Genomic DNA, 25,708 nt, shown 5'->3' on the forward strand with positions numbered 1-25,708 from the left:
AATTTAAGATATATTTGGCAACGTAAACTGATATAGTCACGATTATGGTTATTAATGGTTTTGTTGTAAACAATCACGATCTGAAAAAGTTGGTGTAAGTTTAATTGGCATTTTTAATTGCATACAAATAAAAATATTCCGACCAAAGCTTAATCAAGTAATATATTTACGAACCTTTCGACAAAGGTAAATATCAAGATACTGTTCATAAAATGTATTGAATATGAGAATAATTTCCTTTCAGTATTTATATCAGATTACCAATTTAAAAATGCCTTCCTAAATAAGTTTGTATGAATGCATGTTAATTTAGTGAAACTGCATATAAATTCAGATTTTTTTTCTTATGTTTCGAATATTATCCCTAAAATGACCTTTTCAGTGTAATTACTAACATTCAGATTACAAGTAGGAAAGACCTAAATTCATCCCCTAAATTTAATTTTTCCCCCAATTTTATCTATTCTTTTTTTAAGGCTACAATAAAATAATGTTTATCACGAGAATAAAAACTTCTTGCCCGAAATTTAAACTGAGTAAATCTTTAATGCCGTGAAATTTTGTGAGAGTTAATACAAAAATTACTGTTTAGTAATAGTGATTACAATGTTAAAGTTAAAATAAGTTTAAAATGCTTGTTTAGACTTATTGCAGATTGTGTATTTTGTAACCTACTGTTGATTCAGAAATTGTCCAAAATATTTTTAGCTGCAAGGTGCTCTTTATTTTAATTAAATTATGTTTAAAATAAATAACAATAATGTTTGTTTCAAGTGTTCTCATTAAACACTTTTTTTTAAACTTCATTTATGTTACTAAGCAGGTATTAAAGGCCATTACAAAAGCCCTTAAACAGAAGTATGTATTGTGAAATGGTCAAGTATGTAATATTAAGGACCAATTTAGTTCAGTAGTGATGTAGTATACGTTTGCGTATTTACAGGTTAGCTTGCTTGTGAGAAAATTAGTAGAAATAGATTTTGCTGAAAAGTTCTAAAATGGTATGTAGTTGTTTAATTTGTTGCCTGTTTATTGCAGGAATTATTATTTTCTATTTATTTGTATTTTCTGTATTTGTATTTTGTGCTATGATAACCTGTATCTGTTTGTTCAACCCTTTTTATTGCAAAAAGAAGCAAGAGATATTTTAAATTTTATTCTCTTTAAATATTATGTTTTCAGATTTTATAGTTAACATACAGATAAATATTTGTAACAAGTTGCTTAACTTAGACCAGAGTTCACCAATTTGCGTCTCGCGAGCCACATGCAGCTCTTTTGACGTAGAGTTAGAGCTCTCCAGTTCTATATGAAAGCATTTTTGATTTATTATCAAAACTCTTAAAAAAATAATATGTATGTATATATATACATATTTTATGTGCCTAATTTTAGTAATTACTTCTATTTTTATAATTGTTAATTACAAATGTTAATTGCCACAGTGAAACTAAATGAATGAAATCTAAATCTGCAAGGAAAGGGCAACCAAGCCTACGCCTTGTTAGAAGGAGTATGTTTCAGGGATGAAAGACTTCCGCGAAAAAGCGGAAATCCGCTTTTTTCTCCCAATTTTTAAAATTTCCGACCATGTTCCAAAAACTAAAATTTTTGGGGAATCCAATTAGAGAACCCAAGCCTCCCGAACGATAGTCGGATTACCGCGACTTCCGCTATAAAGTGGAAAGGAGTCTAAGCGTTTCGTTTCCGACCGCCGATATTTGATTTGTTTTGTTTGGCTGATTTTCGGAATTTTAAATATTAGGAACTGCCCCGGAATCTGCTAAAATCGCGGTTTTTAATACGACGATTTTAATATCTATCATCGATTTTCGTATTTAACTGATTTAAAAGCCGTACTAGCAATTCCTATTCACTCAATTTAAAAATCCAATATTGCGATTTGTATTTAAGCGTTTTTTAAAACCCAACATCGCAATTTGTATTCTCGTGAGTTTAAAATCCAACATTGCAGTTCATATTCACTCATTTTTAAATCCAATATTACGATTCGTTATCACACAGTTGTAATATCAAGTATTGTTTTTCTTATTTGTACGCTATTTAAAAATTACTCATTACGATTAGTATTCACGTGATGTAAAAATTATGCATCACGATTCTTAATTACGCGATTTAAAAGTTCAATATCGCAATTAGTATTTTTGTGTTTTTAAAATCCAACAGCGAGATTCATATTCACGTGATTTTAAAATCCAAAATCGCAATTCATATTCACACGATTTTAAAATCCAACCGCACGATTCATATTCATGTGATTTTAAAATCCAACCGCACGATTCATATTCACGCGATTTTGAAATCCAAAATCGCGATTCATATTCACGCGATTTTAAAATGCAATATCGTGATTCATATTCACGCTATTTTAAAATGCAATATCGTGATTCTTGAAAGAAGTAGAAGTAAGTTTTCTGTAAGGATGTGGTATATTTTTCATTAGTAAGTAATTTAATAGTCGTGCCTTCCTTGCTTAATTTTTTTTTAATATAGTAGTGGTCACAATTTTAAAATTATATTTAAGAAAAATTTAAAGTTAACTGTCGAAATACTTCTGCCACTTTAAATATTAAATAAAAATATCCCAGCATAGTTAAAAGTTGCTTTTATAAATCTCAGTATCATATAGAGCACTCCCCCCCCCCTTCTCCTCCCAGGGGCCTGCATTGTAAAAGTTCAGCTTTTTTTATTTTTGTCCACTTTCATGCCTGATGTTTGTTTAAAAAAAAAAGACTTCTTTTTGTTGAAGACATGGTGAGTGATAAATTACATCATTTTAAAAATCTGAAGCAATATTGTAATGGGACCAATTCGACTATTGATACGAATTACTTCAGCATCGCCTTAAAGAACATGAAGGATGGATTCGCTGAGAGATTCAAGAAATTAAAAACAAACAAAAGTACTCTCTCGTTCATTGCAAATCCTCTACACAAATGCAAATGAGATTGACATTGAAATGTTTGGAATTGTGGCTAGATCCCTTTTAATGCAATTGATGGATTTGAAAACCAAAGACTAGTGAAGTTCACAGAACCCAAAAGCAAGTTGGAGGTCCTGAAATGCATGCACATCGCCTAGCACAAGTGGACAGCTCTAAAGGAAATTTCGCGAGTTAAAGCCTTCATATTTGATGCATGGAATGATCTTATATGGCTATTGTGAGGTGAAGAAGTTTGCATATGAAGTGCTGACGATCTTCGGGTCGACATATTCGTGAGAGCAAGCTTTTTCTTTCATGAGTATAATAAAGAGTCAAGTTAGAATTCAACTCACAAATAAAAATCTAGAGTTGTGCTTGAAACTTAAAACAAGTTATAAGCCAGACTTTTAAGAGGCCTGCAGAGCCAATGCTCCCATTGATATAACTATCTATATTTGTGTTTTTATATGAATAAATATTATTCTGTATTTAAAGCCATTTATTTTAAATTAAAAATAAAATCAAAGTATTTGTAAGCAAATACTGTAATATTAAATCAAAATTTTTTAGTGGCTCTTTAAAAACTGGGAAATTTTGTAATTTTTGGCTCTTCCATTTCAATAGATTGCGGACCCCTGACTTAGAACAATTTACCTTTAGTCATACATATTTAAAATAAGATTTCTCAGGAAAAACTCCATTAAAATTTAGTGTTTTGCCTCATAAAATTATACTCTATATGAAGTAAAAGAATTTATATACCTTACACTTGCAACTCAATATTTTTTTACTGTTATAAAGTATGATGATTATAAGGTATGAATAAATTTTTTTTTCTTCTTGGCATGTTTGTTAGATGAAAGAATTTTATAATCGTGTCCAATAATTTTTCTATTAACTAAAAAAATTATTGAGATATGGTGAAATAGATTAAAGATAAAATTTATTTTAAGGGAACCATATTTTCCAGATTCTTTTTATATTTTGAGGGAAAGGTATCCAAATCCGCTGAAAAACATTGGTAATCCTAAACCCAAAAATTGGGTTAGCTGTTCAGCAACAGTTATGAAATAAAATAAGTATTAGCTTATCTAGAAAGTAAAAACGGTTAATGCAAATTCCATATTCCAGTAGTCTTTTAGTTTCTGAATAATAGTCTTTTTTTTTTCAGTCTTTTAAATTTTTTTGGTTTAAAATAAAAATAAATTTTTGTGCTTTTAGTTTCTTGATGTTTCTACAAATACAGATAATTTGTGTCTGGCTGATATATTTTATTTAGCTAATTTGGTTATGCACTATTTATTTTTATAATTAAAATACAATAATGAATGTTCCTCGTTATAATAAATTTTTCATGTTATCGGAAATTCAACAGCATCCATAAATATATATTGTAAAACTACTTGAGCTTATTATCTGGGAATGCAGCTGAATCATCAAATGATTTTTGGCTCGGGGTCCATGATTATTATTATTTTATTTATTTTTAACTAAGGATAGCAATATTTTGTTATTTTAGATTTTCTTATGTTTTCATCTTTATTACAGAGTAATCTGAAGAAAATGGATGATGACAATCATTCGATTGATTCCCCTGCTCAGAGTAATCCAGGAACTCCATTGCCAAGTAATCCGGGTACTCCACGTAATGACAAAAATGATGACATTGCTCTTGTTACATCCACGTCTTGTTATCCCGCACCTCAGACAAGTGGATCGGGATCTTCACGTCAACAACCAAAGCCAAAGTATTCCCAACTTCTTGCAATCATTGAAGAATTGGGTAAAGACATACGTCCTACATATGCTGGAAGTAGGAGTTCCGCCGAAAGACTAAAACGTGGTATAATCCATGCTCGTATTCTAGTAAGAGAGTGCTTAATGGAAACTGAGAGAAATGCTAGATCTTGATACTGTTCATTATTATTTATAAGGCAATCAAGCACTTGACTTCAGTACTTTTTTTTAACGATCTATGCAACTATATGTATTATAATATGGACTAAATTGGGAAAAATACATCTTCATTTTTATCTCTTCTGAACAATGAAAAAAAATGTAACTTATTTTATTTGTATGATATTCTAAAAATTAATTCAAGATATTGGACCCTGTTTTTTTATATATATATATAAATATCATCTACTTTGTTTTGTTTCAATTGCAAATTTTCTATTTAAGAGAATGTTTCTGAAATGAAGAACTTGGGGCAATATAATGATAAGCTATTCTTGAGAATAATTCAAAATTGAGAATGTTTTTGTCAAAAAATATGTGAATTTTTATTTAATCAGTAATATGTCTTTGGGTTTTGTGGTTTAAAATTGTTAAGTACCTATCTGAAAACAATACTAAGAAACATTTTTATTAAAAAAATTTCACCTTTAGAAAAGTTTAGTTTTTTTCCTTAAATTTCGCTGCACTCTTCTGTAATATTAATACAAAAATTAAGTTTATAAATAATAGTTCATATGATATTTATTAAATTAACCTTTGTGTGTTTAATGAATTACTTTAATTCCTATGAAAAATGTTAGACTTTGAATCTTCTACTTATTATTTCTAAAACACGATTGTTAAACATAGTTGTGCTTTTCTTATTTTGAGGAAATTTATGATAATTCTGATGTGAAATTCTGCTATTTTATTGATATGCTATATGATCTAATTGAACAACACCCGGTGTTATATAAATACATTTTTGACTCATGTATTTTAAAAATAATCTGAATATTTGTTGAAAGATATTGATTTTTTCAGATGGAATTTATTAGGCATTTAAGTAAAGTGTACACCGAGGAGAAATTTTATAGTGCATAAATATATTTTTTTTATTACTATTTTCAAGATTACTGTCTTTTAATTATAAAATTGATAACTTTTTTTTATCAGGTAATCATATTCATATTCTTGGGATTATCTTCATGTTCATTATCAAGCAACATAAATCATCACTTTCTGAAACATTGTGCTGTCAGTTTAAGTTAGCAACTTACAATTAATGACAATTAGTTTTAGTTGCTTGAACGTAAATTTTAATATGTTGAAAAAACCTTTTTCCTTATTAGATTACTATTTTTTGAATTTTATGATTTTGAAGTTTATTTTGATCTTGATTAAACAAATCTTTAATTTTTGTATGATTAAAATAAATGCAGAAACAAAAAGAAGGATTTTATTATAAGTTTTAAAAAAATATATTTCTGTATGCAATGTTTGATATCAAAAGTTGTTATTCATATTAAAGAATCACAATCACAAAGCACTACAATTGAACACGTAAGGAAGAAATCTTGCGTGTTTTTTCTTCTTTGAGCAATATTACCAGTTTTTAGCTAATCCATTTCTGAGCAGTTTCTTCTAAATTACAATCACTCTTCAGGGATCTGTCTAGGTTTTTCTGAGAGGTACCTATTTTGTGAGAATTTAGACATAATTTGTGTAAAATTAAAAATTGTAATTAAAAAATCAGCAAAAAAAATATGGTAAATATATGGATTCATCGTTTCTTACGGGATACAAAAATAAAATTTTAAGAAAAAGTATTTTGTGAAACTATTGTTTTTCCTGAAGTTGAATTTGTGAAGGTACTGCTAAACGGTAGTAAATTTGCCCTGGACAGACCCCTGCTCTTTAACAGGTGTTTAGTCAGGATACTAATTTAGTTATGTTAAAAAAAAAATTTCATGAAAAGTTGTGTGGGTGACACACATGATACTTTGTTCAAATATATTTGACCTATATTTTCCTACCCAATGCTTCAGTGTTTTCTATTTACTCCTAATATGTTTCATTTATTGTTTTAATTATGATAAATTTTCACAGATTGTATTAATCTGGGTATTCTGTTAATTATATTTTTTCTCTCATTTTTAAATCATTGCTTTTAATCATCTGTTAATATTTATTACTTATATTTAAAAAGCAATATACAAATCACTAAGTCTATAGTGCTATTTGCTAATCAACCTATTATTATTACTTATTCCAATTGCTTTTTTTAATAAAAATATAATCTGTCCTGTGTTTACATATTATGGTATTTTGACATTTTAAATAAAGTAGTTTTTTTTAACGAATGAGTTTCTTTTTTTCTCAAAATCACAAAACTCATTAATACATAGAACCTTACTTATGTATTTACATTTTAGAATATTTAATTTAAAAAATGTTCTATTAGCTATTTCTAGGATCAAAACTATATCTTATGCTCTGCAATAAAGCTTTGATAATTAAAAATGTTTTGTGGATATACATAAAAAATAAAAAGCTTCACTAGTTAATTTATTACCATTTAATTTTAAATTATAGTTTTATTTTGAAACCTTAATTTGTGATAGTCAAATTATTAATAACACATGAAATCTTTGTCATGACGTGGTAATTTACTTTTACAGCATTTGCAATTGTGTTGAAAACAGAGATGTATTGAGAATAAGTATTATCAAGACTAAATATTTCTTGGACCGGGAAAAATTATCTTTACTCCTTTGCACTAATATTATATGTAATTAATTTAAATCCCAATATTACACTAAATATAAATTAGGGGCAGATTTCTCTATGACCATAGCTTGCTCTGAACATAAATTATTCTGCAGCTATTGTTCTGCAATGTACATTTCAATTTATTGCAGTGTCTCATCATTGAGCTCTCTGTTTTAGGGTAACTATTTATCATACTTTCTGTCGATAGGGTGGATCTAAAAGCCTTTATAATTTAATATTTTTTATACCTAAAACAATGATGTTATTAATTATTTTTGTAATTAACACAGATGGAGAAATTATGTATATACATTGAAACTTCTAAGAGAAATCTTCTTCTACAACACTTTTTATGCTCCGATTTTTCACTCAATCGTAATGTTATGAAGTCTTATATTAGGCGACCGATTATCAACCCCCTTGATTTTCCCTTACAACATGAAAAAATATTGATCAAATAAATTTTTATTCTTTTCAAGCATTAATTCAGAAGAGAGTCATTCAGCGCAACAATAAACTTACAACGACAACACAACAGTTGAAAACTAGTAGATTTTTTCGCAACCAATTTGGAGAGTATTTATTTTTTATAATGAATATATTATAGTATTTATTTTACAATGCTTTCTTTACAGATACTTTAACCACTGATTTAAAATAAAACAATCCGAAAGTAATTCATTTTTTAAAACCTTTTCAATTTTAAAGGATATGTCGGTAGAATGGCTCATGCACAATACAGTACAGAATGTTTGTTTTTTTTAATGGAGAATTTTAATATTTATATTTGTGGGTTAATTGTTTTGGGAAATATTGAAAATTCTGGGTACAACCACCTCTCTTAACAACCAAATTATTCACATAATGAAGGGTTAATTCTTGAAACAAATGATGTACATTAAATTATTTTAATCAGCTAACCAACTGTCCAGTATTCAACATAATTTGAAGGAAGTACTCTCACTATTTGTAAGTAAAGTCTACATTAATTATTAGTATAGTTGAAATTTGTTTGTAAACATAACTCTAGTTTATTTTCTATAAATTTTAGTAATTATCTATGAAATATTATATATTATATGATCACTAACTTTTTATGTATATTTTTATACTTTTAAATTTGTATATGCGTATATCCAATGGTTTTTAAGCACTTATTAACATCAGCCTAGACTTAGCTTAGGGTAAAACCTCGTTAGTTTCCTGAGCAGTAGAACACTTTTTTTTTCATGTTAATCAATGAAAAAGATCAAGTTTCACAAGGAAAATTAAAATATTTGCCCCATGTACTATGACAGTTATAACTTTAGTAACTATTACAGTGTCAATATTTAACTTCCTTTTATAGCAGTGGTATGATTGACCTTAAATTATCTAAAAACGAAACATGATTTTAAAAAAATATTAGTTTGATATTTAGTTTTTATTTTTAGGTTATATGCTTAGCAATGGATGGCTCTAGTAAAAAGTGCTATGAAACTGAATTCCTTTATAATGATACAACTGAATTTTATGCTGATTCTGTGGAATGGTGTCCTTTTAGTAAATATGCAGATTATTTAGCATGTGGAACTTATCAATTAGAAGAAGTTAGTAAATTTTGATAAATTTTTTTCATAAAATAATTAGCTATTTTAATTACAGTAATTTTTTTATTTATAATTGATGCTTGCTCACTATATATAAATGAAGTTTTTAATGAAACATTTTTCTTTATAACTGAATAGTTTTATTTAAAAACCATTAATTGGATTGTTTATGAATGACTTTAAAGAAGAGATTTTAAAACTAAATCATGCAAATATTTTAAACTTATCTGTAGAAATTCACTTTTCATTTTTTCTATTTAATTATTTATTAACTACATAAAATAATTATAATGCTAGTGAAATTTTTCTGTGAGATATGATTAATTGATATATTAGTTTGTTCTTTTCTTTTTCTGTTCAATTGTCAATTACTTGTAGTTGCCTTAAATTTGATGCGAACTACATTTAAAATGCTACTATAAATATCAACCTACATGTATGAACTGAAAATAATACCTTAATAGTTTCCAATGTTACATTGTAAGTTTCTTGAAATGCTATTAAAAATATAACAATCCTTACCTGAAGTGGTTTTAACTTTGTTTCATCAATTTCTTTGTCATACTAGCATTTTTTTAATCTTATAAATAATTTGTATCATTTTTACCTTTTATAATTCATGCTGAAATTATATATGTAAGTAAACATCTTACGCAAAAAATATAAATCAAAATTTGCAAGTGAAACTATTTTATATATTTATTATTGATTTTACATATATGGGGTGCTACGTAATTAATGCTCACAACTGTGAAAGATTCCCGAACAACAAATTACTTTTCAGTGTACAATCTGGGATTAATAAACAAAAGACGAGCCAAGAGAGAGAGAGAGCACCTGCATGTTGAAAATGGAAAATACAATCAAGACAAACATTAAAAGCACAAGTAATTTTTTATTATTAAAACTTCACAATAATTACTCATATATTTGACAACTAGGTGCAATACAAGCTACACAACAGCTATATATTGAACCATGCAAATTTTAGAAGAATTTTTTGCATTTCACTAAATCCTGCTTTAGAGATGTTTCATTAATACTTTAAGTGCCAGTGTTCTATAATGACCTGACTGGCGTTTCATAAGCAGGGCCATCTTAATAGCATGAAAGTCCCCGGGCACAGAAATGTTACAACATGTGATACTAGGGCCGGAATAGCCTGGCACTGGGCCCATATCCAAAAGGGCGTGAGTTCGATCTCTGTCGGCCGATGACTCCCCATGTAGTTACTGGTGACTGAGGCACATTAAATTTGTAGAGTTACAAAGCCCCCCCCCCTGTTCTCATAACAAATCATACCTCTGGGGGTTCTGATACAGGAGTTTCCTTGTCTTCTGGATTGCTTCAAATTAAAAGGCTACGGAGTGGAACATTAGTAGTCGTAAACCTGAAATTGGGTCGACTGTTCAACGACGGTTATAAAATATTAAATAAAAAATGTGATACTATTTCAAATCGAATCGAACATTGCATTTACAGAAAATATAGCATTTTTTTAACTATGCATAATTTTTTTTTTAAAAATTGAGACGGTAACCAGTTGTAATCCTCGAATAATAGAACAACTTTGAAAACCATGCAAGCTAATTAAAATAATTTTTTTTTTAAAAAAAAGTATAATGGTATAACAAATTTTAAAAAAATCAAAAGGTGTGAATTATGTTGTCAAACTTAGCATGCATTAAAACATCTTTTAATGCACATGAGACATAACCAGTTTAAAAGTTTTTGTGCAATTCTAAACTCTTTGGATTAATACTTTGTTTAACTAATTGTAAATACTGAGTTAGTGGTGGTCAAGCATTTTTAGAGACATTATAACTTAAGATTAGACATTATGAGACACTGTCTGAGTATTAGGGGGACCGGAAAATAATATTGTTTCGGTGCATTTGATATTTGTTATCAAGATATTATTTTTCGTCAATAATGTTATTCATGTTAGCAACAGCCTTTCAATCCCGGATGAAAAAAAATGAATTGGTTTTTAAGACTAACGGATATTTAATGAGCCAAAACGACATTTCTTACCGGTCCCCCTAATAATTTATCTCAACAGACACCCTCTCGCTGATTGCCCTCTCTTTATCGACCCCACATTGAAGACGATTGTTTGTTTTGACTAATTCTATCACCCTTTACTCTCTGGTCCACTAGTTTTGCTACACTCTATGTATTGTAAATTAATTATATATTATTTATTGCATTACACTAATTGTTGTATATTACTTCACAATATTATAATTATTTCTATATTACTTCATTTTTATTTCAAAAGTCAATCATAAATGGCTGCTAATTTTATAAAAAGAAAAGTTTTTTTTTTCGTAGACTGAAGTGAAATCAGATGAAACTCAAACTCGTAAAGGAGGTGTAACCTTATATCGGCTCTTATGTAAAGAAGAAAATGTTACTCTAAGAAAAATTTATTCATATGATTCCTGTGGAGTCTTGGATATGAAATGGTGTCCACAGCTCTATGGAAATTGTGCATATCTGATTGTAGCCTGTAGTAGTGGCCAGGTTTTATTACTGAAATTAGTGGATGAGGAAAACTCTGTTTCACTTAAACTAGAAAGTTGCCAAACTCTTGAGAAAAACACAAAAAACATGGTTTTATCTATAGATCGGTCCTGTGAATCAGAAATGTAAGTTTTGAAAATTTTATGATGTATAGAACTTGTTTCAAGTAATTAAAATGAGGTTCATTTAATGTTCTTTACACAAAATGTTTTTAATCACATATAAATTTCTTTTTCTTTATTTGTTAATCTATATAATTGTGCAAACTTTTTAGTTTATTTTAAATATTTTTTACTGTATCAAGTTTGTCTAAAAATGTACTTGTTATTATTGCTTTTCAAAATTGGAAACAAAAGTTATGTTAAAATAAAGTTTATCCTATTTCGAAATTTTCGCAGGAGCTACTTCAAATACAATACTTTAATTTTGAATATAATTTCTTCTTTTCATCTGCTAGTTTGTCTGCATAAGCCTATTTATTGTGTGTATACATGCATTTTGAAAAAATGCCAACTGATTTTATTATTCAATTCAAGCTTTCATTTACTAAATAAACAACTCTTAGAAAATTTTTATTAGTCGTCTATTTTTTGGTCAAAACAAATTATTGTACCTATAATAATAGTTTTAAAAAAAAATGTAAAATTTCATGCAATTTTTTTTTTAGAACTTCTCAACGAGAAAAGAAAATATTTACATTATTTTATTAGCTGTCATAGAATTGTCTTGAACATTGTAGTGAAATATTTAGCTGCATTTATATAAATGTCAATTTTGTAATTCTTTCTCTTTGTTTTGCAATGCTTACACATTAAAAAACAAATATAAGCTATGATTATATAGCTATCATTTGGACAACAAACAAAATTTAATTATTTTAATTTGGACGTTGACAGTGTTACTAGGGAAATTCTCACCAATAGGCTAGCCTATTGGTAAAAAAAAATTTCAGAGAGAGGAATATTATGTGATGTTAAAATAATTGTATATTAATATAAACAGAGCTTATATCAAATGTGCATAGTGCCATCTATTAAAATCTTTCCCACAAAGAGTGTTGTGCTTTTCATTTAATTTGCTTAGAAAACATGATGTGGCTTTCTATAGCATGGGAAAGTGACCAGTCTCACATTACTAAGGTCTATTAATATTTTAATATTGTTCACAAAGATATAAAACCCTTTCCAAGAACAAGCACTTTCTTCTTAATCTAATTAGCAACATTTTTGCAGGACATATCTCTCCCTGCCTTTGTGTTTAATAAATTTTTCTTCTGTTTCTATATTTTTGAAACACCACCCTGCTATTTATAACTTCTTGTTTCGAAATATATTAAAAATGTTTTGTATGTATATAATCAATTATCAATTTTAGGAATATTATTGCTTCAGATACTTTAGGAAGTTTGAACTATCTGACGCTTAAAGATAGTAGTTTACTCTTGCTAAATCGTTGGAAGGCACACAATTTTGAATCTTGGATTTGTGCATTCGATTATGCCCAACCTCATATGTTATTTTCAGGTAATTTAGGTTTATTTAATGAAATAATATGGCTGTATAATGTATCAAACTGTAATTTGATATTTTCTTGTGTATACTATATATAATAGTAACTTGATATTTTCCTTACAAAATATGTATTTTTTAGGTGGAGATGATTGCTGTTTTAAAGGATGGGATTTAAGAAGTTTATCATCTAGTATTTTTGTTAATAAAAGGTATTAGCATATAAAATATTATAAAACTTCTATCTAAACTTTTGAGGAGTATTGGAATATTGAGCACGAGTTTTATTTTAAAATTTAATTTGAATTGTTATAATAAGCCACATTTTGTTTTAGCATTGATGTCAAATGTTAACTACTTTGCTTTCAATGTTTAAAATTTGTGATTAATTGTAATTTGAACCTACATTCAACCATTTAGTATCAGTTAGTTAACATTATTCTTTTGTACATCCTACTTTACCTATTTTTATTAATTAAAAAATGTGTTTCTCAGTTTTGCATTGTGTGAAAATGCATTATTTTGTATCCAAAATTGTACCTTTATTAATGTGACTATGTTGTAGAGTAACATTTATTATTATTATTTTTTTTTTTTTGCTCTCAATTAAAATAATAGTAGCATTAATAACAAATCACTCTGTTTAGGCATTCTATGGGTGTGACTGCAATATCAAAGAGCACAAAAAGAGAACATTTGTTGGTAACTGGAAGGTACCTATATCTTTAGTTCCTTTTTTATCCTCCTGGAAACCGATATTATTGAATTTTAAGTTGTTTTATATTACACAGTTAGCTAGTTTTAAATTATTACTTTAAAGTACTTTGAGCTGTGTTCAATTATTAATGATTGCGATCGCTACGCTGCCTTGCAACTCCATTCAGTGTTATATAGATATTTGTTTGTTAGATTACCATGTTTATATAGTTTATCTTTTATTTTGTTTATGGAGTTTTATTGAATCATAATTTTATTTAATTTATTTATGTTTGTTTAAAAAAGAGCTGAGGGATGTCACCTAAATCCACACCAATACTGCACACATAATCGTATTTTATTTTGGAGGCATTTTGAATTACAATTAAATTGAAGTTATTAAATACAAAATAATCTAAAATATAAACAATCAACATCCCTTCTACCTTCAGCAGGCCGTGGTAAAATTACCAAACAATAACTGGTCCGCTGTGATAAAAAGGTTGGGGAGCACTGGTCTAAATGACCTCATATGTAAATGTTTAAATTGGTGTTTAATAGTAGACAAAATACAAAATTCATTAACACTAGAAAAAATATTTTCTTAAACTATGGAGACTCCATAGCAGTTGGAGTCTGCATTGGTTCTCTATTACCACAGTACAAATAGTACCTATTACCACAATTAATTAGCATCTCTGAAATCACTATTTTGGTGATTTTTTAAGGTATATTGAAACACATAAGTATGTACCAAATAATCTTTAAAGTTTTTTGATATTTTGAAATTAATATTTCTCTCTTTAGCTATGATGAAAATATATTCTTGTGGGACACAAGATCAATAAAATCCCCACTCTCTGAAGTATTAGTCGGAGGTGGTGTGTGGAGATTAAAATGGCATCCCTACAATCCAGATTATTTACTGTCAGCCTCAATGCACAATGGATTTCACGTTTTGTCTGTAACAAGTAAGCTTTATTCCAATTCAAAATGCTTTCGATGTTATTCCATGCATGTTTCTTTCAAGAAAAATGCCTTTATAACACATGTAATGTAAAAATATATGTACCATATTTTTTGCTTTTTAAAAACTAAATTATAATTTCATTTACTATTATTTTCAATAAAATAAATCATTAATATAATCGGTATTATTTTAATTCATAAACCTTGAGATGACTTAAGAAAATTTTATATTATACTTATTTTGCAAGCTGCCAACCTAAAATTCTGAATATAAATAATGTCTGTAACTAATCAAGAATTTGATAAGTTTGAGTTCCCTAATGCAAAGAATGTTAATCTTCCAGCAATCAAGTACTTAGAAAGTTGTATTTTAACCTGCAATCTACTTAGCACTATAAAACCAACAAGAAAAATAGGTTCTAATATTATTTTAGTGTTATCTACTTCTTATCATTATTTTTATTTATTTAATTATTCAGGAAGTTTAGAAAAAAAAAGCTTATGAAAACATTATTTATAGAACAGAACAATTAAAATAATTTCCATCTATTTACCGTATATTATACATGTAAAATGTCTGAAATTTTATAAGCTACAGCTTATTATTTTTCCTGTAGTTGTTATACATGAAAAGAAATAAATTGACAAAATTTTATTTTCAATCAATGATTTTAATCTGGTTTTCTGAAATTAGTTATGGTTTAGATGTATAATCATAAACAGAAAACATATTAATATCTTGCAGTTAATCCACAGCAACTCTTAACAACAAGGGGAATTAAAATCCATTAAATGAAAATTCTGAGTTAAAGGAGAAAAATTTAATTTTTTCCTCTTCTCTTAGTATTTAATGTTTAGTCATGTAATATTGCTTGAAGTTCACAAGGAGTTGGTTAGACAACTACAATATTTGCTAGTCCTCAATGACGGCTTGTAGCCCACCCTGCTTCAGATCAATGGATACCAGCTAGTTGGGATGCAAAAACACAATACTACAGTCACGCCGTTTACCACAAAATTGTAAAGCCTCAACTTTCATGACAACCCATACCCACAACAAGCTGTTATGGGAATGCTTTGCCTTTTTTTACAAAAATTGCTGCAATAAATATAATGATGTAAATATTACTTTTTCATTATTAGATTTAAAGTAGAATATATTTTTATTTTTAGGTGATAGTTTGAACATTATAAGTGACTATAAAAAACATGAATCTTTGGCCTATGGAGTTGATTGGTGTTGGCTGAATGCTCAGAATGACGATCCATTGAAGGAATTTAACTCAAGTTCGAACAAAAGCAATTTTGTTGCTTCTTGTTCTTTTTACGACAAATTATTGCATGTTTGGAAAATAAATTCGTAATATTTCAGTAAATTTTAATGCTGTTTTATTTTGAGCTTGCAATTTATTTTATTATTGCATTTTTTTCCTGATATATATGTATATATATACACAGTTTGTTAATAAAATAAATACTCTCAAATTTTGCTGAGATTGTACTGAAAATTCATATATATATTTTTAAGATTTAATTATTTACCAAATTTATGTTTGACAGTCATAAGAAGTAGAAAAAAGTTTTTTTTTTTAAACTCTTTGTTTGGTTGATTTCACGTCTTTTGCATTCTATAAATTCTAGACAACGAAGAGTTTTAGCATATGCTTTCAGCAATTATTTATTTCTTGAACAATATACCTGTATGGTGACTAAATTCTAAAACACAGTAAAATAGGATAAACTCTAAAACATATTCCTTCAAGATATGATTTAAATTGTTATCGATTTTTGTGCTCCGATTTAAAAAATGAAATATAATGTAATTAATATATACTTTAAATTTTTAGCATAGATTTTAAATATATTTTTTATGTTATTTTATCTATAATATTTTACTTTAAACGCACAAATATCAGTTAAATGATTTTCTTTTTCTATGGAGGTTATAATGAGTCAATATGGATTTAATGAATTATGATGATAAGTGGCCAATGTGTGTAAACAGTAATGTTTAGGCATAAATTTTTTTTGCAAAATTATTCAAAAGTATTTCACTTTTTTAAGCAACTATTTTATTATATTAAAGATATAATCTTTATGCTCTACATAAGACAAGTATGGATTGGATTCCATGGGGCCAGTTCTCCATCATGACAAAGGGCTTGCCAAGAGAAATGTGTCTTTTTAGCATTAGCAAATTATGTACTATAATTTTTTAATATGATTTATTCTACAAGAAATTTTTAAAAATATAAAATTTTGCAAATGATAAAATTTATTAGCACTTTCTGAAATGTAGAATTTCTTATTATATAGTCAGGCCCTGAACACTGATGAAAACTATTGATAATGGGTTGTCGTAAATATCTATTTAATTAAGCATTAATCAAAAACATGCTTTAGTTTTCGATGAAACTTTAGTTGGCATTATAGTGTCATAAAATTATTTATCTTAGGTGAAAATTCCTTATAAACTATTCAGGGACTTTGTATTGAGATGACTAATCATTAAATCAGTAATATATATGTGGAAAAAATTAACATGTAATAGAAATATTAGCAACGACATAGTTTTTTTATTAAAGCAAATGGGTTGCTGTTTGTCTAAGACAGGTACTCACACAACCACTAAGTCTACGGCAGTCTGGTGCTATGGAAACAAGAAGAGGACAATTTAGGGAGGGTAGCTTCAATGAAAGAGATCTCTTTTCTCGCCGAAACCAGTCCTGAAAAGGGATCCTGCACCCCTACTTGAAATTATCATACCTCGTTTCCATAGTCACCGCCACAGCTCCAGACGAATGTCTGGCAGAGTACCCATCTTAGACACCAGGGGGTGACACGCTAGGTTAGGTACACTAGGGTGGCACAACCTGCGGTCCATCGATTATTGATATACGGCCTGCGAGAGCTTTTGAACACAAAAACATGGCGAAAATTTTGAATCGTACATTTGAGTTATCACTTTTTGATGCACTTGAATAGATTTAGAGAAATTGATAGAATTATCGCTGATACTCAGATGCGCAATTCATATTAGATATTTGTGGATTATATCGAGAACATATGAGATATGTCGCGTTTATATTCGTATTTGAAAAAAAATTTGACAATCAACAACAGTAACTGCCGAAAAAGAGGTCAAAACACTGCATAGATTCAGCGTGAATCCACGATTTAAAGGTTGATTACTCAGATGTAAAAAGTGATTATCAACGGAAAAAGATGTTATTCATTTCAAGAAGTAATTACTCAAATACGTGATTACTTGTGATAATAATATAATATGGCAATAGTATGAAGTATATAATATGGAATAACATAATCGAGGTTTTTAAAAACCATGTGAAAATAAGAAGCAACTTTGCTAGAAGTTCGATCAAAAGAAACAGAGGTATCGTAGCGTCAAGAAATGATTAATCATATGCGTGATTCGAATTTCGTGAGTCGTAATAATATCCGTGTCTTAGAAACGTTGAGAAAATAGCAATAACTGCCAAAAGAAAAAGAATATTATCCAAATAACGCGTGGATTTAAAATGAAGTCGAGTACGTTGAAAAGTTATTAGTCAAATCAGGATCCAAAATTTCGATTTCATATTATCTTATTAAAAATATAAATTCGATCCAATTGTAACCTTCGAAGCAGAATTTGTAACAAAATATGCTCAATTTTTTTAAGTTTATTTGTTGTTGTTGTTCATTTACGTCGCACTAGAGCTGCACAATGGGCTATTGGCAACGGTCTGGGAAACATCCCGGAGGATGATCCGAAGACATGCCATCACAATTTTGATCCTCTACAGAGGGGGTGGCGCCTCCGCTTCGGTAGCCCGACAACCTGCACGCGAAGTCGAGCACTTTACGGTAGCACAGTTTAACGAGGACCAATACCGCACACCCTCGGTCCCTATGCAGACTGATCCAAGTGGTCACCCACCCGCACACTGACCGCAACCAGTGATGCTTGACTTCGGTGATCTGCTGGGAACCGTGTCTTAACGATCAGTCCACTGCTATAATTTTACATATTTAAAAAAAATGAAAAATTTCAAGAGAAGGAACAGAATCATCCTTTTAATTACAGTTTTTATACTTTTCCCTCAGGAAGAAGATCAAGGATATCCACACATATGGGGACCTATGACGTCAGCTCCAGATGATCATTTATAAGCAAAATGGCGAGTTAAAGTTGAAATAAGTCTCTCCACATAAGTCACAATGCTAAATAACGTGAAGTTGATTAAATGCAGCGCCATATCGCTTATCGAATTTGTTGAATTATAATTCTTCCACGTCTTAGCGCTTCTAGAGCACTTGCATGTGCATGCGTTCATTTACGGAAACAGAATGCAGTGAGAATGTCCTTTTTATGAGAATTTTACTCGTGACCGTAATTGTTATATAATAATGCAACACTTAACGTTGGCAGCTTTCATTTCCTTTTGTTTGTCAACAATAGACAAGCCTAAACGACGAACAGAACAGATCTTCGAAAATACGTTAAAAACGTTTCTAATCAATAATTAGCCTGATATTTGAATAGAAAATATGGGAGAAAGCTCCACAATGACGATGCAGGATCGTCTGCAAAAATTTAAAGAACTGCAGTTCAGACGAAAAGAGTCTCGTAAGCTCAACTATGATGAAGTTGTGGAAGAAGATCGTCGAGCAAAACTTCCTGCAAATTATGAAAAGAAAAACAAATGGGCTCAGTACTTCATTGAACAGGAGGAAAGAAAGCAAGAGGCAGAAGCCAAAGGAGTAGATTACAAGCGAATGAAATTGCTTGATGTGACTGCTGAAGAAGCAGCTAAATGGGATCGTTTAAAGAAAAAAAAGAACCCTGATCCTGGATTTTCAAACTACGAAGAGGCAGCTGTTCGTCAGTATGAAAGACAAACCAAGAAAATGAAACCAAATATGGACGCTTATCAGAGAGAAAAAGCAAAGATGGGTGATGCATTTTATCCTACAAAGGACACAATTATTCATGGCATACAAGAAGACAGCAAAGAAAGTATTGATAATATGGTGCAAGACTTAGATAAACAGATTGAAAGACACCAGAAATTTAGTAGACGACGTCGTTATAATGATGATGAAGATATTAATTACATTAATGAACGTAACATGAAATTTAACAAGAAACTCGAGCGTTTCTATGGAAAATATACAGCAGAAATCAAACAAAATCTCGAAAGAGGCACTGCTGTGTGATTCTGTTCTATATGTGTTTAAAAAACTAAACATTATTTAAAAAAAAACAAAGTGTATACACAGGAAAAGATTCTAAGTGTATAATTTACTAACATTTCCATATTGTTAAAACTTTTTCATTGAAGCAAATTTTGATAAATTTGTCTTTTCTCCAACTTGATTGTAGTATTTAAAAAGATTAAATGAAAACTTTGTGAATTAAACTGAAAGTTTCTTTTAATTAAAACATTGTTATTGAGTTATATTTAAGCTATATAGATTTTAAACATAAATAAAAAAAACTTGTAAAATTTTTAATTGGTTGTATTCTATGTCAATAATACATATTTTCAAGCAAGAATTATGTTAATAAACTTAAGTTATTAATAAATTAAGTAATTAATTTTGATAAATTTAAGTGGTATTTCTTTTTTTTTTTAAATTTGAATATGATTGCATTAAAAAAACCTTTCTGAGTTTTCTCATAACTACTAAGAATTAGAATTGATACAAAAAGCATGACCATGCTAATTATTTTGATTAAATACTTCACGCAGAAATAGCAAACTTTTTATTCAGGAGGATTTTGCATACACTAAGTTTCAGAAAGAATTCTGCAGCTTAAGCAAGAGACACGGATTTTTAATATATATCCTCAGGGGTCTGTCCAAGCCAAATTTACTACTGTTTAGCGGTACCTCCACAAATTCAACTTCAGGAAAAATGGTAGTTTCGCAAAATACTTATTCTTAAAATTTTATTTTTGCGTCTCGTAAGAAATGATAAATCCTTATTTTTACCAATATTTTTGTGTTGATTTTTTAATATAATTTTTAATTTTCAAAAATTATGTCTAAATTTTCACAAAATAGGTACCTCTTAGAAAAACATAGACAGACCCCTGATCCTAATTCAATACCAGCTATAAGATATTGTTAAAAAAAATTACTGACCTAAGAATTGATACAATATTGATGAAAAAATTTTGGGTTATGGCAGAAATACACTAAAATGTAACATATTTGTTCTTTAAATCGAAGGAAGTATTTAATATTCCTTGGACCAAATCAGCCAGAACTAACAGCTTTTCCAGCTAATAATGAAATTCCTCAGTCCAAGCAAAGATGTTTTAATCTTAGCTGGTATAAATAAAATACACACATTTGAAATACAGCGTATTTAAAGACGCTGCATTTTGCTTTGTTTGCAGTCTCTTCCCTGTATGTACTAATAAGGAATTAACTGGTGATGTGCCATGGATTGACGATGTTAGGCAATGGCATAAAATGAAGAGTGTTGATAGTAATAAACTAGGCAAACTCGCAAGCCATTTCTCCTCGTGCAATCACAAAAAAGCACTAGAAGATTATTGTAACTTCCTTTCAGATTCCTAACACGTTGATGAGTGTTTTAGAAAAAATCTACAATAAAAAAGCAGTGAATTTACTCCTTGATGTTGTGCGAACTTTAAGCAGACAAGAGCTCGCTTTAAAAGGAGAAAGATAGAAATTTGAATCAATTTTTCGAACTTTTATCGAGGCATAATTACTTGATGAAGCGATGGCTTGAGGATCGTAACATCAGACCCTACCACGTAAGCTATATGACCCCAATATCGCAAAATGAATTTTTGTATATATTTGCGCGAGCTATATAGAAGCTTATAGTTTATGAAGTCCAAAAATCAGGTATGTTTGTGATCATGGCAGATACCACACCTGACACCTCTCAGAGATCAGCTGTCCATAGTCATTCGATATGTGGATGATAAAGGAAATCCAAACGAGAGGCTCTTAAAAATAACAGAAGCAAAAGATAAAACAGGCTCTGCAATTGCTAATCTGATTTTCAAGTTATTAAATGAATTGCAATTGCTAAGCAGTCAGTTAGTGTTTCAGTGTTATGATTATGCTAGTTCTAAGTCCGGTGAACACCAAGGAGCTCAAAGAAAACTTTCCGACATCGTGGAACGTAATATTCAATGCCAAGCACATCGCTTGAATACATTTACTCAACATGTATGTGAAGCGAATGCCTTAGTCGGTCTTTTATTGGATGATCTTCACATTTGTGTGAAGAATTGTCAAACTTTGAATATGCATTGCAGTTAAAAAATTTGTCTCAAACACGCTGGACCAACAGATCTGAGTCTGTAAAAGCCGTTTGGCAGTTCTTTGCTGTTATAATATCTGCTCTCGATGATATTTCAACCTCAAAAAAATTTGACTCAAAGACAAGACTTAGGGCATCAGGATTACACAGAAAATGCTTTCATTTGATTTTATTTCTACAATACTGTTCATGATAAATGTATCGTATAAGTTTAAAAAAGCTTTACAAGCAGAAAAAGCTTTATATTATCAATGCTTCCATTCTAATTGAAAGCACCATAAAATATTTAGAAGATATTAATCATAATAAAAAGAGCATGGACGACTTATTGGAAAGTGCAATTGCATTTTCCAAAAGATAAGAAATTGATCCATTCATGGAATTTAAAAAACATCACAGAAGAAGGATTGCTCCAAAAAGTTTGGACGAGAATGCAGGAACTCAAGCTAAGTATTCTTTGAAAGATTTTTATCGCAAAGAATTTTCAGCAGTGTTAGACACAATGATTACCTTATGCAAGGACAATTTGCAAACGTTTGTCAATGTTTTAAAACCCCTGTTTGACATTTTAAAGCCTCCTATAGAAAGAGACCGATGTACTTTGGAAATGTTGAAAGAGTTCTTTCACTTTTCCCCGCGCACTTAGAAAGTTCAGATCCTCTGGCAGTTCAAGCAGAACTTGAGATTCTCTGTGATCATTGCAAAGAATACTCTAACCTAATGTCAGTAATAAAAAAATCAGAGGACCTGAAGAAAATATTGCCTTTGGCAAATTCAGTTTGTCGCTTAGCATTAACTACACCAGTGACAGTTGCGACAAATGAAAGAACTTTCAGCAAGCTGAAATTGGTTAAAGACTATCTTCGAACAACAATGACTGATGAGCACTTAAATTCGCTGCTTTTACTCAAAGCAGAAAAAGATATTGTTGACAATATTAAGCTTGATAAGTTGCAGAACATTTTTCACTTTTAAAACAACGCTGAATTAAATTTACCTAGCTAATATAATTAATAAAACTTAACTTTGCTAATATCTTAATTTTTTTTTTTTTTTTATGTGAATTATAGTTTATAGTTTTTTTCATGTATAATTTAAATGGCAAATATTTTTAATGTTTTTCTACATTATTTTTTTAGAAATGAAAGGACAATTTACTTATAAATCAATTTTGTTTTGAATCAATTTCTGATAGAGGACTGTATTTGCTGATTATGACTTACTTCCTTATCTTCTAACAATTGCTCTAATTAGCTTTTTGGTAACAACATTTAGATGAAACAAAAGATAAGTTTAATAACAAAGAATTTTTCAAAAAAATATTTAAATATTAAGTAAAAGTATTTAAAAGTTGCTTTGAAAAACACTTAAATTTACAACTTTATTTTTTAAAATTATTTCCACATATTGATTACTATTACTGAAAACTTAATAGGTTTTAGTTTATTTAATAAACAGTTATTTTTTTACCAATTTAATAATAAAAATTAATAGAAATTTAAAAACTATATTTTCTTTTTTATTTTGAATAATTACTGGTACCATTCAGCAATCAATAATACCACTGTAAAAATTATTTATGACAGTTGGCAAAATAAACTTCAAAACCCCCCCTCTCACGAATCGGTTAGTGACGGGCCTGGATACACTCACTATTCCTTTTATTATTTTAGATTGGTAGCCAACCTGTGACAGTCAAGATTTACTCAACCTATGTAATTTTTCCAGTGAGGTTGCCCTTAATTGCTTAACTTTTATTATAAAATTTAATTTCCTGATGAATTTACTTATTTAGGTTTTCAGGAAAATAGTTTAAAAGTCTATTGTGATATTAAAATTGCATATATAAAATAGTATAGGTTATTTTAGAAGGAGGTTTCCAATTATATTCTTCAATTCTAATTTAAAAAAAAGGGATTTAGTACTTGTGTAATATCTGCTTGACCTTTTTTTCCAAATCTGAAAATAAATTTGAATGTGGGTCAAATTTAAATATTTCTTCATTTTATGCAAGCAATAAGTTTTATTTGTAATATGTTTATTTCTTGATCATCAATTACTAAGTAAAATTAAATTTGGAAGATACTAAAATGACCTAGGCGCATTGTTGGTGAAAATGGTTAACTGGCTAATATACATTTGATGAGGATCCTACTAAGCAAATATCTACATTAAAAATGAGAATATTTCTCAATTTTCAACTGCCTTACAAACTTGAATATATGATAGAAAGTAAATTTCTTAAGTTTAATTGTCTGTTAGAATTTTTAATTAGAGTAACAATATTATATTATCTTAAGTTTGGGGCTTTCAATGCTCAACCCCTTAGCTTTATAATTTTGAACCCAACCCAGAAGACAAGGGAACCCCTGAATAAAGCACTGGAGCAAACTAACCTTTGTGGAAGACTTTTTAATAGAACTAACCTGCATTTGCATTACGTAAAGAAAACATCTCAGGGTTAGCCTGATGGAAAGGGGACTCTAACCCAAATGTGCCACTGAAGTATTTTATGTCAGCATTGAGGTTTTACAAGCCAGGAGCAGAATTCATATCAACCAAACCGCCATTGGAATTTGTACCTGAGCTCTAACCCCTGAACCAGTGCAGCTCAACAATTTTGTTAATGAGGTTCAAGATAAACAAATTAATCTATTCTCTTCATTGATTTTTGTAATGCTAGTAAAAATGAAAGAACATATTAGCTGATCACCAGAGAACTAAACAACTTAAGCATTTATTATTATAGAAAAGAAATAAATCCTGTCTCCACACACATCTAATGCAGCTTGTGCCACATTCTAATAAATGAAAAACTATAAAATAATGAAGAATAATTATACTCAAGCGAACTTAACCAATAAGCATTGTATATAGGTAGTACAATATATAATATTTTGTCACTATAGAATATTTTGCAATAATATTGTTTAGAATCTTGTTAAAAGAAGCAACAAATACAGATTTTATTGATAAATATAATAGTATTTATAAAGAAAATCAGAAATCAAATAAAAGTCTTCTATGAAAAAAGAAAAGAAAAAACCTCAAAAATGTGCATAAGCTTGGCTTATTTATTAGTATCTATTAGATCCAGATATAACTGTTTCTTTTATTTGCTTAGAGTATACTTTATTTTATCCATCATAAATGTAGTAAAAATATTGATACACTTGAAAACTGTAGCTTGATATCTTACTCATATATCTTGCAGCTAGAGATCCTACTTATTTATTTTTGAAAATTTAAGCTTTTTTTTCTTCAAAAATTGTAGATAATAAATGAATAAGAATTTTTAACATTTTATGTATTATATGTGGTGGTGTATGCATGCTTGGGGAAAAAGTTTTTTCATTGCAGTTTGAAACTTATATTTCAATTGAACAAGCTATTTTTACACATTTCAGCTTCAATGATTTTTAGATCTAAGAACTACTAAACTAAAACATATACTTCTGAATCAGATTGCTTCATTTTTTATAATAGATAGTAAATTTAGGTTAGGTTCCCCAAACTACTTATATGCTCATTAATTATTAGGTAAAACTTTTAAAAACAGCTTACAGAAAATCGAAATACAGTCGGACCTCTATTTAACGAAGTCGCTAAATCCCGATAATAAGTGCGTTATAAAAGAAAATTCGCTAAATAGAAAATCACTTTTTAAAATGCTTCAA

The 25,708-nt window shown here is 29.0% G+C and overlaps 3 protein-coding genes across 3 annotated transcripts; all 3 read left to right on the forward strand.

Moving 5' to 3' along the window:
• The first annotated feature begins 8 nt into the window (after window positions 1–8).
• LOC107443583 (diphthine methyltransferase) lies at window positions 9–16,205 on the forward strand. The gene is made up of 8 exons (XM_016057499.5): window positions 9–186; window positions 8,866–9,021; window positions 11,356–11,672; window positions 12,922–13,070; window positions 13,198–13,267; window positions 13,703–13,768; window positions 14,559–14,722; window positions 15,894–16,205. The coding sequence occupies exons 2-8, from the start codon at window positions 8,881–8,883 to the stop codon at window positions 16,082–16,084; spliced, it is 1,098 nt and encodes a 365-aa protein (XP_015912985.3). The 5' UTR covers window positions 9–186; window positions 8,866–8,880; the 3' UTR covers window positions 16,085–16,205.
• LOC107443584 (cyclin-dependent kinase 2-associated protein 1) lies at window positions 68–7,017 on the forward strand. Its single transcript, XM_087151964.1, has 3 exons — window positions 68–94; window positions 944–1,001; window positions 4,493–7,017. Exons 2-3 carry the CDS (start codon window positions 999–1,001, stop codon window positions 4,853–4,855), a joined length of 366 nt encoding a protein of 121 aa, XP_087008090.1. The 5' UTR covers window positions 68–94; window positions 944–998; the 3' UTR covers window positions 4,856–7,017.
• A 2,928-nt stretch (window positions 16,206–19,133) lies between the features above and the next one.
• On the forward strand, window positions 19,134–20,143 carry LOC107443589 (pre-mRNA-splicing factor SYF2). Its single transcript, XM_016057508.5, has one exon. The coding sequence runs from the start codon at window positions 19,272–19,274 to the stop codon at window positions 19,938–19,940; it is 669 nt and encodes a 222-aa protein (XP_015912994.1). The 5' UTR covers window positions 19,134–19,271; the 3' UTR covers window positions 19,941–20,143.
• Window positions 20,144–25,708: the final 5,565 nt, after the last annotated feature.

Source organism: Parasteatoda tepidariorum, chromosome 9, assembly GCF_982258835.1.
Source record: "Parasteatoda tepidariorum strain Cologne lab strain chromosome 9, Ptep-v5.0, whole genome shotgun sequence".
Taxonomy (NCBI): domain Eukaryota; kingdom Metazoa; phylum Arthropoda; class Arachnida; order Araneae; family Theridiidae; genus Parasteatoda; species Parasteatoda tepidariorum.